The sequence below is a fragment of the Lipotes vexillifer genome, unplaced genomic scaffold (assembly GCF_000442215.2).
Source record: "Lipotes vexillifer unplaced genomic scaffold, Lipotes_vexillifer_v1.1 scaffold242, whole genome shotgun sequence".
In the NCBI taxonomy this organism is placed as follows: Eukaryota; Metazoa; Chordata; class Mammalia; order Artiodactyla; family Lipotidae; genus Lipotes; species Lipotes vexillifer.
The window spans coordinates 120,469-135,775 of NW_006771376.1; the positions used below are offsets into that span (position 1 = coordinate 120,469).

The window sequence follows — 15,307 nt, forward strand, 5'->3', positions numbered from 1 at the left end:
CCTGCGCGTCCAGGCTCTCCTTCACCTTTCTCGGAGGCAGCCCTGCGGCCCCGCCCCCTCCCCACGCTCCACCCACCCGAGGGGGGCGGGGCGCAGGAGTCTGGCATTTTAGCCTCCCCGCCCCCTCACGCTGGAAAGCGCTGCCTTCCACCGCCCTCCGCTCGCGCCTCTGAGGGGAATACACGCCCACCCTCCCCTCACCGCTCCTCCGCGACCCTGGCGTCTCCCCGCTACAGCAGATGAATGGCTGTCTGCCTCCCACCCGCGCCTGGCCAGTAGGGCTCTATTTTTAACCCACCTCAGAATCACAGTGCTCCCAGGTAGCTGCTCCCTCGGCCGCCTGACGCGGCCTCCCAAACAGATTCAGAGCCAAGGGCATCTAGCTAGTGCTGGGTTTATGGGTGGGTGGGTGGGTGGGTGGGATTTTGGCGTATCTTTAGGTTCTCACCTTTCTATAAGGATGACCTATTACCGGAACAACAAAATTTGGTTTTGTTTCTGTTTTTGAAGACCCAAACAAAATGACCCTTTACCCCTGCCTCTTCCCTGGTCAGTCACCGTCCTGGGCTGAGGCCCTAGTCCCTCAACGTGAGAGCTAGTCTCGGCCATTCCCCAAGGTAAAGGTGAGCTGTGTGAGAGCTGGAACTGCCAGAATCTTCCCTTCCCCTTCTGTGATCTTTCAGTCATGTAGCACAGTGCTTCTAAAAAATTTAATCTGCACACAGATCACCGGGGGATCTTAACCAAGATGCAGACTCGGATTCTCTGGGTGTGGGGTGAGGGCTGACACCTGTATTGCTAACAGGCTCCCAGGTGATGTTGAGGCTGCTGGTCCAGGGACCACACTTGGAGACGCTAAGCTGTAGCAAACAGTACAGTGGTTAAGCACTCCAGTGTTGGAACACCTGGCTGTATGGCCTTGAACAAATCACTTAACCTCTCTGAAATCTGTTTTCTTTTTTTTCACTTCCCATTTTCTTTTATTTATACAAAACAATTGTTTTAAATATAATTTAAAAACCCCTCCAAGCACCAGTGTCTGTCTCTGGTTTCCACCACCACCTCCCCCCATACACACCCTCATGGACACAGCTTGGGGGTACTTGGAGGGGCAGGGAAATGTCTGGGGGTTGTGACGTGACCAAGGCACTGTTCTGGAAACAGACACAACGATGGGTCCCTGTTTCAACTTGGGCAAAGGAGGCGATAATGAAACCCTCTAACACAAAAAGTTACGACAGCGATGGCAGGAAAAACAAAAACAAAAAAAGGGAAGGAAAAATAAGACCAAAAATAAAACTCAAAAACCTTCAATATGAAGGCAGCAGATGGGGGAGGGGCACTTACAAGGGAAAACCGAGTTCAGTGGAGACAGCAGCATCCAAGTCCTATGATGTTGTCACTGGGCCACGATGCCCCTTCCCGCCTCCCGAGCTCGCAGGCTAGTCTCCCCTTCTCTTTGGTCTGCAGAGCCACCGCCCCTCAAGGTGAGGAGGGGCAGCTGGGGGCTCTAACTGGGGATCAGAGGGAGGCCGTGGGGATTGTGCCCAACCACCCGGGGTCGTTGGCAGAATCCACGCACTTCTTTTCCTCAAGTCACACCCAGTCCCGAGGGAAGGGCTCCCACATCCTCAGTTTGGGGTTCCCTGCCTGGGGAGCGTGTGATTTCTACAATCCCATATGGCAGAATCTCCAAACCCCTTCTCTCCAAATTGCCAGCTCCCCACCCCCATGGTTCAAAGTGCAATCCAGCGGGGCGTGGGGATGGGAGCCTTCAATCTGTTTTCTCATGTACAAAATGAATACATGAATCCCACCCCACAGGATTCTGAGAGAATTCAGTGAGATAATAATATGCTACACAGTGCAAATACTCAGTACATACTGGCTGTTATCATCATTATTATTATTCCTGTAACCACTAAGATGCAGGCCCTGGTCTGAGGACTATGGGGATCCAGAAGTGTGTGGACTGGTCCCACGTCAAGGAGCCCTCGGTCTTGGGGGGTGGGGGGCAGCATGGCTTGTTGGGCACAAAAGCCCCAAAGAGGAGGGGGCCTGAGAGTGCCCACTGGTCAGGAAGTTTGGCGTTGTGGTTGCAGGAAGGAGGTCCCTGCTACACAGCAGAAGGAAGCTAGGCCAGGGGCCCGAGTGTCTTGGGTTCTACCCAACTCAGTCTCTTAACTTGCTGTGTGCCCTTGAACAATGCCTTGGCTCTCACAATCCCTGCCTCGGTGTCCCCATTGGTACAATGAAAGGATGGAGCCAGACAATCTCAAGACACGCCGATTCCATGGATCTCTGCAGTGCAGAGGCTGAAGAGGCCAGCCAAGGGCAGCTGGCCAGATGGAAAGCTTACTGAGAGAAGAGTGCATATCTCAGAAAACCAAGACACCCCCTCCCCCAACCCAATACTGATCTGAAGAAAAGATGGAGCCATCTTGAATGCCAGACTGAGTAGTCAGGACTCGTCTGGGGACATGGGGATCCATGAAGGCTGCGTAGGAAGAGCTCCTCAGGGAAAGGATTGCTAACTGCACCTTCTCAATGGCACAGCTGAGCACAGGCCTGGCCATAAGGAACACCAAGACGTCAGCCCATTGATTCTCCCATGGTCTTAGACCTCCTCTGGAGACCCTAAATCTGTGCACTCACAGAGACACACTAGCATAAGAGTGTACACACACACACACACACACACACACACACACACATCAAACTATACAGCAGAGGTCACCTGCTCTACAGCTGCCCGGAATTGCCAGGATGCTGTGTTCCCTCTGGCTAGCGGCCTAACCTCTCTGAGCTTCACTCAGCTGACAAGACTATTGGGGAAAATTGTGGAGGGGACCAGCAATTGGAGAACTTCTCCACCTGGGCTTATAAGAAACAAAAAAGGCTCAAACACAGCTCTCCCCACTTAGGAAAATGAAGCAAAAATGAAATATTGCTGTGGAGTAGCAGGTGAGCACAAGCTCAGGGGAAATTAGGTAGGAGAGTTCACCTGCTCCTGCGGGAAGGGCGTGCTCCTGTGAAGGAGGAAACGGGGTGCATTTGGGGCAAAACTCCCTAAGGCCAAGCAGCACTGGTGCCGCACGGGGCTAATGAGGACACCAAGGGAGGGCTGTCCCATAGAAGGTGGCTAAATATTGACTCTGGGAGGGTCTCTATGTGGCCCTCTTGTTAGACTGTGGGTCTCCTGTGAGTGCCTGGGCTTTGGGGACATGAGCTGGACAGGACTCCGCCTTCCCTCCAGGAAAACACAGGCTGACAAGGACATTAAGCAAGGGGCATGTTCCCTGGGGTCCCTCCAGCCCCAGAGTTTTATGGTTCTCTTTGCTAACAACCTGCGAGGAAGAAAAGGGAACGACTCCCTGGGGAGGGGCCCATCATGAATGGCTTGGATGTATTTCACTCCCAGGCTCTGGGGAGCACTGAAGGGCTATGGTGAATGCAGTGCAGTCAGAGAACCGCAGACTGTTAGCGCAGAAGGGGCCCTACGGGTGCCAGCTCATTGGCTCCTAAAGTGACAGAAGCAGAATCACCTGGGTGTTCCCCAAACTTATACCCACCCGGGGCCTCACCCACGGAGACCCAGGCATCCATAATTGCATAAAGCTCCCAGGTGACTCTACAGCCACCAATTTCGGATTTGGGGTCATGCTAAAACCCAATCTCTGGTCCCATTTTCAGATGAGGAAAGCAAGGCCAGGGTGGTGAGGGCTCAGCTCAGCCCACAGAGCTGGATGGGGCAGAACCAGGTCTTCAACTGGCCTCTTACTCACAGCCAGCTCCCTCAGCTCTGTCAGCAGAAGCTTCAGCGCAACATGGCAGGAGGATGACTCCCCAGAGCCTCTGGGACAGGATGGACAGCTTGCCACATTTCCTAACCCTGCCAATTCCAAAGGTAATGGTCCCGCTGGTCATCCCCTTGGACTCTTCCAACCATAGTTGTCCAGTGTGACCTGTGGTCTCCATGGATCCTCACATCTGAACTCTTCCAAGGCCAGGTTGGAGCTTCCAGGACAGTGGCCCCCTACAAGAGGTGGCTGGGAGGAGGGAGTGGGTGCGGGCCTTTGCCCAGGGAACAAAGAAAAGAAAGCCTGATCTCCACTCCCACAGGGGTTAATGGGTTACAGCATAAGCACACAACATGCTAGGGAGCCCCCCACCCTGAGCCCCAGGATAGGGGCTGGCAGAAACCCTGCAGAAAGAGGCCAGTAGGTAAGGAATCCCCCACCCACTCTGGGATCACAGGGGTCCCGTAAATCCAAGATCACGGCTGGATGGGTCTCGGCAGAGTCTCAGGAATGAGGGACGGAGAGTCTCATCAGCTCTACTTGTCAGCGGTGCTGTCCCTGCCCTGCTGGCTCAATGTGTAGTAATGGGGTCAGGATTACGGGTTCAATACCTATTTGGCCAATTAGCTTTGCCCCCTTCTCAGCCTCAGACTGAGCCCTGACGCTGGACACCGAGAGAGGAAAGGACTTTGCTGAGGTCACACTGCAGAACAGGATGAGGGTCAGGAGGGTAAACTCCGCGTGGGAGGGGTGGACAATTACAAGCTGGGAACACTGGGATGAGAGGCCCAGGGCTCCAGGCTGGGCCAGCCTCGATGTTGCATGAGGACAGGCCACAGCTGCAGAGTCTCCCCTGCTGGACCAAGTTTCTCCTAAAAGTTGCCAGTGGCATTGATGAGACCTGAGGGTGAGGGTCTTTTCCTGTCCCTGGGGAAGGGGATAAGTGCCCCATATCATATCTGACAATTTGTAGGTGGGAGAAGCCCAGAGCTGGGTTTGGCATCAAGTGATCAGGGACTCGGGTTAATCACTGACAGGGGCTGCTCCAGCCTGCGATGGGGAACCACAGGGTAATTACTTCTGGGCTCCAGGCCACACACTCAGTGACATTATTGCAGTGGTAACACCTGCCTTCTGGGCCTAGGATGGCAGAAGAAGGAAGTCTTCTCAGAGGTTGTACGGCTGGGGCCAGGGCTTGGGAGAGCTCCCCTGGGCTTCAAGGACCCAGGGTGAGAGGCCAGAGAGAGATGCATACAAACACATGCAAACACACACACACACACACACACACACACACACACACACACACACACGTACTCAGGCAGCATCATGGGGTCAGAGTCCTCAAGGGCAAAGCTCAAGGAGTGCAGGTCCAAAACGGCAGGTTCTGAGCAATCCGAGTAATCCTCAGTGTCTGCCAACACCCACCCAAGCCAGGTGGCTCAAGATCCCAGACACTGGCCTCCAAGAAAGTGTGCAGAATGGTTCTCTCTCTCCTCTGGCTCTCTCCAGAAGCCTTCACTGACCATCAGTCCAAACTGGTCTACCTCTTGTCTGCCCTCCCCCTAATCAGACTGGGGGCCCTAAGAGGAGCTGAAGTCCTACTCTCCTCTTTGCCAGGTGGGGAGTGACCCCCATCATAATGGGTGAAAACAGTCTTGGGATGCAGTGTCTGGTCTCCCAGAGGGCACGACCTCCCTTAGCTTGCCCCTCCCCAAGCCTAGAAGATAATGTATTAGCCAGCCCCACATTATGTATTAATTTCTGAAAGCCTCGTTTGTGCAGACATAACCCATCCACCCACACGGGTAAATGCTTAGACAGACACAAAATCAACAGCAGCCAATTATCAGGCCCCCACAGCTGCGGTGAGCAGACTGGAGGCCCCACTGCTTGCTCTGCAATTTGTGGGATCCCAGAGCTGGGGGAGCAATGGGGAGCAGAGAGTCCCTCTACCAAGCCAGCACACCTCTCTACCCAGCCCAGAGTGCCGCTCTGCAGGAGCCACGAGCTGGCTGCCTGGCTGGAAAGACAGACACAGCCCCAAACAATAAGAGACCAGAGCAGGGCAGGAGTGGTCACGTGTGAGATTTGGTGGCTCTGGCGTTGGTAGCAGTGGCACCGCTGTGTATTTACAATTTGTACTTTACCTCCCCAAGAAGACCAAAGGCAGCTGGCTGGGATGCTAAGAGGTGTAGGAGCTCAGGGAGCTTAAAGGAAGGAAGGGCTTCCTGGGTGGGGGGCATAGGATGGAGTGGGCAACATGCCCACCCTGCCTCCAGCCCTGATGCCTCAAGGAAGCTCCAGTTCCTGACCTCAGACCAAGGCCTTACCTTGGTCCCAGGCTGAACCCTGATCCTGAGCATAGACTGAGTCTCGGCCCTGGACACACACTGAGCCCTAAACCAGAGACTGACTCCACTTTCTTACTTCTCTGATAGATGTAATGAACAAGACCACATGACCACCTACTTCTCTGGTGGAGAGAACACAGATATCACTGACTATTTGTTCCCTTCCCCTTTAAACCCCAAACACTCCTATCGAGGAACAGGTGTGTCAATGGCATCTGGATGTGGCTCCAAAATCCCAAAGCTCTCCATGCAGCCAGGACATGCCGCGGTGTCGGGGGAGCAGGTGGCCAAGTATCCTGATCCGGATCCCCAGGAGCAGCAGCCCCAGAGTTAGGGGTTAGGACAGGCATGTCTCAGCCTCCAGAAGCTGCATTTTCAGGTATGGAAAGATTCCCTTCTCATTGATGAGCTTAAGTTAAGACGGGACCCTGAAAATACCTAACGCTTCAAAATTCAGGCATGGGGCTGGGGAGACAAGAAAAAGCTCCAGGGATGAGACCATTCAGGAGAAGCCTTCTCTGTCATCTAGACACCTAGATGTCTGGACCCCTCTGGCTGGGGGTGGAGTAGACTGTGGAGCCTTAAGACCTTTGAGCCATATGTTACATAACCCTCCTGGGTTCTGGTTTCATCTCTGACCTGGACTTACTCTCTGCTCTTAGGCCAGTCACCTTCCCTCTCTGGTGCTCTGCTCCCCATGCATAAAATAAAGGCTTTAGGCCAGGAGCTTTGCCAAGCCCTGTCCAGATCTGGTATTCTGAGACCTGTTAAATTTCCCGTGCCCGCTGAGCCCCTCCACACAGATGTGTCCAGCATTATCTGCAATGCTTTCATTCTCAGGAGAATGTTTTCTTGAACTACTTTGGTAATTTAGCTTTTAAAAGCTAACACACACACACACACACACGCACGCACGCACGCGCGCGCACGCGCGCGCAAAAGAAAGAAAGAAAGAAAAGGAACACAGAGAAAGGACAAGTATGAGTTCTGAGTCCTAGAGAACAGGTTCAAATTCCAGTTCTGGTGCTTCATAGCTGTGTGATTTCGGGCAAATCTTTTTTTTTTTCCCCCATCAGAGCCTCAGTTTCCTTATCTGTAAACTGGGGATAATAGAACCTATTTTTCGAGCCACTATGAAGAATAAATAAAACATAAGAAAAGAAGCTCCAAGAACAGTCTGGCACATGGTAATGGTTCATAAATGGTGGTTATTGATCTGTGAGTCCACCTGGCTTTAGTCTCTATTGCTTTGAGCCACTGTTTGGTTTCATCACTTAGAAGCCTAAGGGGTCAGGCAGCTAAATGTGCAGGTGTGGCATGGCCAGAGACCACAGGGACAGGTGGGGACTGTGGGCAACTGGAGAGCAAAAGCCAATTTAAAGCCTCTAGTGTGCTCCAGCTCCCTGCTGCGGGTGGCACTGTGGGGCCACAGCTGCCAGAGTTTCCAATTTTTCAAGAGAAGCTAGAAAGCCAAATTTTTGTCTTACGCCTTTCCGTTTTAAACATTGCCTCAGACTTGTCATGACACACTATGCTGGCCAAACAGGACACATCTGTGTACTGTATTTGGTCCACGGGATGCTGCTTAGCAACCTCTGGTATAAGTACTGCTGTCCCATCTTGAGTGCCCTCGGTGACAGGGAGCTCACCACCTCTCTGTGCCACCTCCCACCCCTCCTCTGGGCAGATGCTGATGATAGAGAGTGTCTCTGAGTGGCCTCCTAGGCTCTGGGATCACAGATTTCCAGGGCCCTGGCAATGCTTTCTCAGTAAAGCCTGGCTGGCAGAGAACATCCTCTCTGAAGCCAAGGCAGTGCCCCTGCCCTCCCCACAGCCCGCTCTGGCTGGGAAATGTGGATTCTTCAACATCCCCTGGGCCCAAGCAGGACCGCCTGGCTGGCCTCTGTAGCCCTTCTATTAATTAGCAACTGGAAACAGCAGCTTTGTGAGAGTCCTTGAGCCAAGAGGTGTGTGTGTGCTGGAGCTGGCTGCCTCCTCAGTTACATGACAAGTCCCCCCAGGGACTGGGGCTGGACCTTCTGCTCTGGGTGAACTCCCCCGCGGTGGCCAGTGTTGTGGCAGGCACAAGGGCCACTCAGGCTGCTTTGACACTTGTCAGCCCTGTCATCTGTATGTGGACTAGTGCCTCCCAGGCTGGGCAGGGGCAGAGAGAAGTGACAGGCAAGCCCAGCCCACAGGGGGGCTGCTAGGCGTAGTCTGGGCTGGGGGAGGGGGCATTAAGATTCAGACACCTCCCCCTCCCCACCACAACCTCAAGGTGCTAAGGTGGCTGCTCCCACTGGATGCCTCTGTCCTCCTCCCAGCCAGCCACTGTCAGAGCCCCCTCACACCAGCTCTCCTGCCCGGCCCCTCTGGACTCTCTCACTGACAACATCTGTTCCTTCCCAGAAATCTCAGTGCAGCACAGCAGTCACTGCACTCCCTGCCACTTCTCCAGCCGGCCGCCCCTCTGGCCCTTTGAATGGGAGAGAAGCTGCGAAAGCAGTGGGACAGGATGGATTGAGGGCCCTCTGGCCCCCTGGCCTCTTCCTGCTCACCCCACCGCAACAGCCAGCATCCAGGACTGGCAGGGTCCAAGCAGCATAGCGGGAAGGGAGGAAAGCCGACTCCCCCAAGTTTGCACGACCTCTGTGGCTGAGAGCCACTCACCCCAGGTCACAGGACTCACCCTGTCATGCTTTTGCTAGAGGCCGAGAGGAGAAGGCAGAGTCTCTGGCCTCCAGGAACTCAGTCAGGGAGCCCAGGCTAAGCGTGGAACACATGGTCTGAACCTCAGTACTCCAAGCATGGTTCTAGGCTGGGCACCAGCAGCATCACCTGGCCGCTTACAGGAATGCAGAACCTCAGACCCCACCCCCGACCTAATGAGTCAGAATCTGTATTTTAACAGATCCCCAGGGGAGCTGGATGAAATGATACTGTGAGAAACACTGCATTGTAACAAACACAGAGCTCCATCCTAATGCCATGCAATGGGCAGGGATAGAGAGATGGACAATGGTGGCTGCAGTGGCCTGAGAGGGCATCCCAGAAGACCCGGGGGCCCTAAAGCATGGGAGAGGAGGACACATGGAAGGCAGACAGCCCAGCACTGTGTAAGACAGGCCACTTGACAGCCCAAAGCCTCATGGCTCACAGCAGCTAGGGGAACAAATGGAGCAGGGCTGGGCAGGGGAGAGGCCCCCCAGCCTCATCATTCAGTGTCCAGACCAGGAACTGAAGCCTTGCAATGGGGAGGACGTGGAGCCCAGGCCTTTCCACCCAGGCAATATAAGGGTCCTGGCCCTCTGGCCCCATCGGGTTTCTGTGCACCTGGCATCCCAGGAGCACCTCGGCCCCAAGCCGGATGCCGGCCTTCGCAGCACATCCTTCACCTGCTCCAGTCTTAGCAGGTTGAGCACATCCTCATCACTGGAGAATCCCGCTGCCCACTGTGCCAGCTGACAGCACCGCCCAGGCAGCTCACCTTGGAATTCCCCTCTGCACCAAGGCGCCCTTCCCCCTCCACTAGCACCACAGGGGCCTGCAGCACCTTTTTGGCCTGGCTTTTCACACTGATAGCAGAAACGCATTCCCAGGCAATGCCCCCAGGAAGGCCCCAGAAGCCCCCAGACCCAGAGCCGGCTGCTGCCTTCTTCCTCCTCACCACCTACCTGAACAGCCCCTCCCATGGTTGAAAGAGATGGGCGTGGCATCAGAAACAGAAAAGTGACTAGTCCCCCAGCAGAGCACCTTTCCTTCTCCAGGCATCTAACTCTGACCCCGTTTTCATTTCCATCCTGCAGGCAATGGGAAGCCCAAGCCTCAGACTACAGGGCCCCAGGGAAGGCTCTGGGAGGCTAGCACCTGCCCCTCCCAGGCCAAGACTGTATTCTGGGATAGCCCAGAGTGGGGTTCGCAACCTAGATGGCTTTCAACTTAGCGGTTCCACAGACGCCAGAAATTGAGTGTCATATTGAGTGTGTCTGGATACGTGTATCTTTCTGGATAGAGACTCTATAGTTTCCAGCAGGTTCTCAGTGAGTTTTCTGACGCAGATTCAGAACCACTGGCCTGAGCCAAGGTCGGAAGCCCGTCTGGTCTGCTCAGAACTAAGGGAAGGGAGCAGTGAGGGCAGGGCAGTGTCGTTCACGACTGCATCACTGGTCTCTGACAGTGCACCTCACCTCCACCAGGTGACCACAGTTGGACAATTTGTGTCTGACATGGCCATAGGCAACAGGATTCCCATTTTTCTAGATGGGAAAACTGAGGCTCAGAGAAGGCTCATAACCCAAGCGGGGCCCCATAGCAGACAGAGCTGGGAAGTGATGTGAGGTGGGCAATGGCAGTGCCTGGGGCCATGGGCCAACACAGGAAGTTAGTTTTGGGCCAACCCTGGGACCTACCGAGCCACTGGCCCAGTTTCCATGATTTCGGAGCCCAGCTGTTTCTGTCCTCAAGTAAAGGAGCCTCTAGGGCCCTCTGTTTCCTTCCCTTTCTCACAGCTTCAGAAGGCTCAGGCTAGGAAAGGGAAGGCAGAGAGGGATACGCAGGGTCAAGCTTCTGCCTGCTTCCACTCTCAAGGCCAAGCTAGAGTCTGGGGCACAGGAGTAGCCCTAGAGCTGACATCCCACAGAGGGACTTCCCTGCCAGCCCCCACGTCCACCCCACAGCCCCAAGATACCTGCTCAGACACCTGGATGTCACACACCCAGGACAAACCCCTGAGCCTGATGCTTGAAAGCCTGACCAGCTTCTGGGAACAAAACCTGATACATCTTCACTGGGGGTCCCCACTCCTTTTCTCTCCTCTTGGAAAATCAAGATCACACAGATACTATTTTTTATTTGTTCCAGGTTCCCATCACCAAGCTTGGCTTCTAGGACATGCCTCATGTGGAAGGAAGGACCCACCCAGGACCAAAGAGCCCAAACAGCCTTGGGCAGGAGCCTGGGGACCAATATCCTGAGGGGCTGCATGTTCTGGCCTCTTCCCTTACCAAACCCTAAATACAGGTTCAAAAGGCAAATGTGCAGTGGATGGGGAGGGGAAGCCAGACAAGCTCGTGAGCCTGGAGGAGCCATGGGGGTAGCCAGGGCATGGCGTGTGTGCAGCAAGGCGGTGGTGAGGAGAAGCAGAGGCAGCCAAGAAAAGTCTATTACATACGTGGCCCAAGTTACATGGGTCCCTCAGAGTGTAGCCCAGTCCAGCACTTGGGAAAGGCACCCAACCTTCCCCTCCCCAAGAACAGGAGATGCCAGAAGCAACCCATGACAGCAAGCCCTGAACTCCAAACTGCAAACTCAATCTATCATTGTTTGCTGGCGATTTTTTTTTTTGTTATTGTTGTTGTTGTTGTTGTTGTTGTTGTTGTTGTTGTACGCGGGCCTCTCACTGTTGTGGCCTCTCCCGTTGCGGAGCACAGGCTCCAGACGCGCAGGCTCAGTGGCCATGGCTCACGGGCCCAGCCGCTCCGCGGCATGTGGGATCCTCCCGGACCAGGGCACGAACCCATGTCCCCTGCATCGGCAGGCGGACTCTCAACCACTGCACCACCAGGGAAGCCCACTGGCGATTCTTTATTAAACCAGTTCTGTTGGATCAGTGCTTCCTGCCCATGAAAATGATGAATAAATCCTCAACTAGCCTGAGCAATGCTTGCAGAAGCTTTTGTGAAGCCCGAGCTGGACGGTGGGGATTGGCTCCACATGGAGGCCAAAGGCTAGTGGCTGAAACTTGAGGGACTGAGCCTTAGGGTGCTGGGTTGGCTGTGGGGAGGGGGAGGCGGGGAGGTGAGCCTGGGTTCAGTTGGTGGGTTTTCTAAGCTTAGGAGACTTGGCCAAGTCCTTGCCTCTTTGACCTTGTGAAGATGAGACCAGCTGTTTTGACCTAGAGGCATGACCACAACCCCTCCATACCACACACAGACAGTCTTTCTTGGATTTCTTCTCTTACACCTCACCCAGCATCAGGCTGCACACAGAAGGTGTATGCTTCCAGCTACCAGTTCCTGTTGCTTGTTGCACAAACCCAGATCAAAGCCCAGCCTGATCCTTTTTCTGTTGCCCGTTTATCAATCCTGCTGCAGCCACACCTCCCTATCCCTATCACCCTCCCCTCTGCCATGTCCCAGGTGGCCTGCAGTTAGTAGGAGATTGGGCAGCAAGGGGACTGCAGATAGACATGCCAAGATAGGCAGAGTACGATCAAGAAGGCGGGAGAGGTTCCCAGAGATGCAATCAGCCGGGCCCCAGCCCTTCACCATCCAGGGTAAGGGGCAACTGGGAGGGCAAGGGCCAGTTCCCAGAAGGTGCTTGATCAATGCCTGTTGTCGACGGAAGGTAGGTATGCCTGGGGTTGGCCTCTTGCAGCCTCCCACCCCAGGCAATGAGGTTGGTGGTGAGAACCCTGAACAGAGTCTTTCAGACAACAAAGCCAGAGGGGAGCTGAGTGAAGGAAGGGAGGTTGATATTGACATGGCCTACCTGCCGTCACAACCAGGGAGTTCAGAGAGAGGAGGAGCCCAGGGCACCCCCAGGGGGTGCAGGAGACAACAGTGCCTACCCACTCCTCCCTAGCTCAGGCTGGGATCCTCAGGTCCTAGTACTGACCAGAGGGGAGGTCACACTTTAGGAACCTGGCAACAGGAAACAGCCACAGTTCCTCATGAGAGGGTCTCACATCGGCTCACACAACTTGAGGACTGTGGCTGTCTGTTTAGTCTATCCTCTGGCCCCCCTATGCCCTCTGGGAATGGGAACCCTGGATATTAGGGTTAGGCAGAGCAATCCGTCAAAAAAGGAAAAGGTAGGGGCCCTCTATTCACCACCTATTTTAAGCCCTTGAGTGTTGCCTGACTGGTCATTCCCAGCACCAGAAATCTCTCTCATTGGATGGAAAACGGCTATGCTCTCATTACAAACCTAGCTTCCCTGAAGTTTGCAAAGAGGGTTCTGGGTTGGCAAAATGCTCATTTATATTGGCAGGCAAGCAGGGTAGGCAGGGAAGAGAGTTAAATAGGGGGAGGGCCCAGAGAGAGAGAGGATCAATCAAACCCAGCTCAAAAGTGTAAACATTTTTCAGACCCTCACTTCAATCCTGTGTATCAGGAAAGCCCAGAGAGGCACTGAGGGACCCCAAGATCTTGATTAGGGTAGAGGCATCCCTGATCCCAACTTCAGAGGCAATCACCAATATCTCTTTTTGCACAGATACCCCCACAGGCCCCGAGTGGTATCTGCTCTTCAGTGGCATCTGACTCAGGTGATGAGGAGGGGGTGGGGTCCCTCTCCCTGACTGGTAGTCACACCATTTGTTTGGGGACCCACCACTGACCCATGAAAGACCTAGCAGCTGCTGGAGCTTGGGCTGCTGGGGTGAGGATGGGGCACAGGACGGGCTTAGGGTCACAGGGCAACTGCTCATCCGTCAGGTCACCAGGCATCTTCACTGACCACTACAAGCAAGGTCATGCTCTCCTGCTAGTCTGGATGCCAGCTGACCAGGGTGCCTGCTCCTGGCCCACCACTTGGCCTGAGGGGCTGGGTGCAGGGTTAGGGTGGGTGCAGAAGGCTTTTATCCTGGACTTCAATCCTCCAGGAGCTCAGCTCTCCCTCCCCAGCTGCAGCTTCCCAGGACACCAGAAGGCAGATATTAATGCCTGGGGTCAGCGCCCAAGGAGCTGACCCAGCTGCCAAAAGGTCTGTTTCTCTTCAGTGCCCTGCTCTGTAGGCTTAAAGATCTGGAGCAGCCTTTAGAATGTCCACCCTGACTCTGCAGCCCAGAAGAGGGAGGTGGAATGTGGGGTTTAAGGTGGTAAAGCCTCATCTTGGCTGCGGGCAGGGCTAGGCCAGGCTCAGAACACCTTTTCAGCTTGCCTCTAACGCGGCCCAGCCCCGGAGAGGACGAGGTTGGCAGGCCTGAGCACAGAGGAAAGTTCTCAGAGCGGTGCAAGAGGAAGTCTGGGGGTGTCTCAGAGCCTAGAGGCGCCCCAAGCTCCCAGCGCGAGGAAGGAAAGTTAACTCCGGCTGAGAGGCAGGGACGAGAGAGAGGAAGCATGCCTGCGACCGCTCAGGCAACCCACAGGATCATCGCCAGGCCTCCTTACCTGAAGTCGCTGTAGGGGTGGATAATCCAAAACCCGGCCGACTTAACCCTCTCCTGCTCGCGCTCCACCGCCTTCTGGCTGCCGAACATCCTAAGGGAGAATTTGTTGACCCCGGGCTGGAGCATGGCCCCGAACTGGCGCTGCATGAAGCCGGCCTGGCCCAGGCGCACCTCGGCCTCGGGGAGGATCTGGTCGCCGGCGGCCGCACCTCCCTCCACTTTGATCGCGGTGTCCACCGAGGGCTGCTCGCAGGAGGCGGGGACCGGCTGCGAAGGCTGCTGGCGCGGCGGCGGCGAGGCTGCGGGCTGTGCCGAGGCGCCAGAGCGCTCAGTCTCGGCCGCCAGGCCCGGGGGCGTCCTGTCCTCACCGGGGGACGCGTCGCCCTCGGCGATGAGCCGCCGCTCCTCCGCGGAGTCATGCAGGTGCCCGTGACTGCTGCCGCCCCCCGCTCCGGCGCCGCCGCCGCCCCGGCTGCCCAGCGATGCCAGGCTCCCGCGGAAGCGCCTGCAGTCGCCGTTAGTGCTAGACTTGCCCGCGCCGCGGGTCGACCCCTCGCTGTCTGCCGCCCCGAGGGCCGCACCCCGGGGCTCCGTGCCGCCCGCTGCCGCCGAGGGCGAGGGCGAAGGCAGCGGCCGCAGCCGGATGCTCCTGCGGCTGGGGTCCTGACGGCCCCCAGCCCCCTCCTCCTCGGCGTCCTCTTCTTCGTCCATGATCCACGCCTTGGCCCCCACCTGCTGCGGAAGGCTGTAGAGTCTCTTGCGCATGGACGGCGGCAGCTTGTCCATGGCTCCAGGGGCCGGGGGCAGGGGCGCGGGTGCGGCGCCTCGGACCCGCTGCAGGTCCGCCCGCCGGTCAGTCCGCCCGCGGGGACGTGTCCTTCGCCGCCGGCGCCAAGCCGCCTCAGGCGCCCATGCTGGGCAGGTTGCGTGCGGCGGGGAGGCTCCCAGTCCGGCTCCGGGTCCCGGGGCTCGCCGCGCTGCGCCTCCTCCCGGGCCGGGCTGGGCGCGGGGACCCCGCTCTCTCTCGCTCCCTCCCTCCCTCC

The 15,307-nt window shown here is 56.1% G+C and overlaps 1 protein-coding gene across 1 annotated transcript in view; it reads right to left on the reverse strand.

The window, feature by feature from the left end:
• HCN4 (hyperpolarization activated cyclic nucleotide gated potassium channel 4) overlaps positions 1-15,050 on the reverse strand; it is a 43,428-nt gene extending 28,378 nt beyond the window's left edge. Inside the window, 1 exon segment of the mRNA XM_007446643.1 lies at positions 14,266-15,050. Coding sequence (XP_007446705.1) covers positions 14,266-15,050 — 785 coding nt within the window.
• Positions 15,051-15,307: the final 257 nt, after the last annotated feature.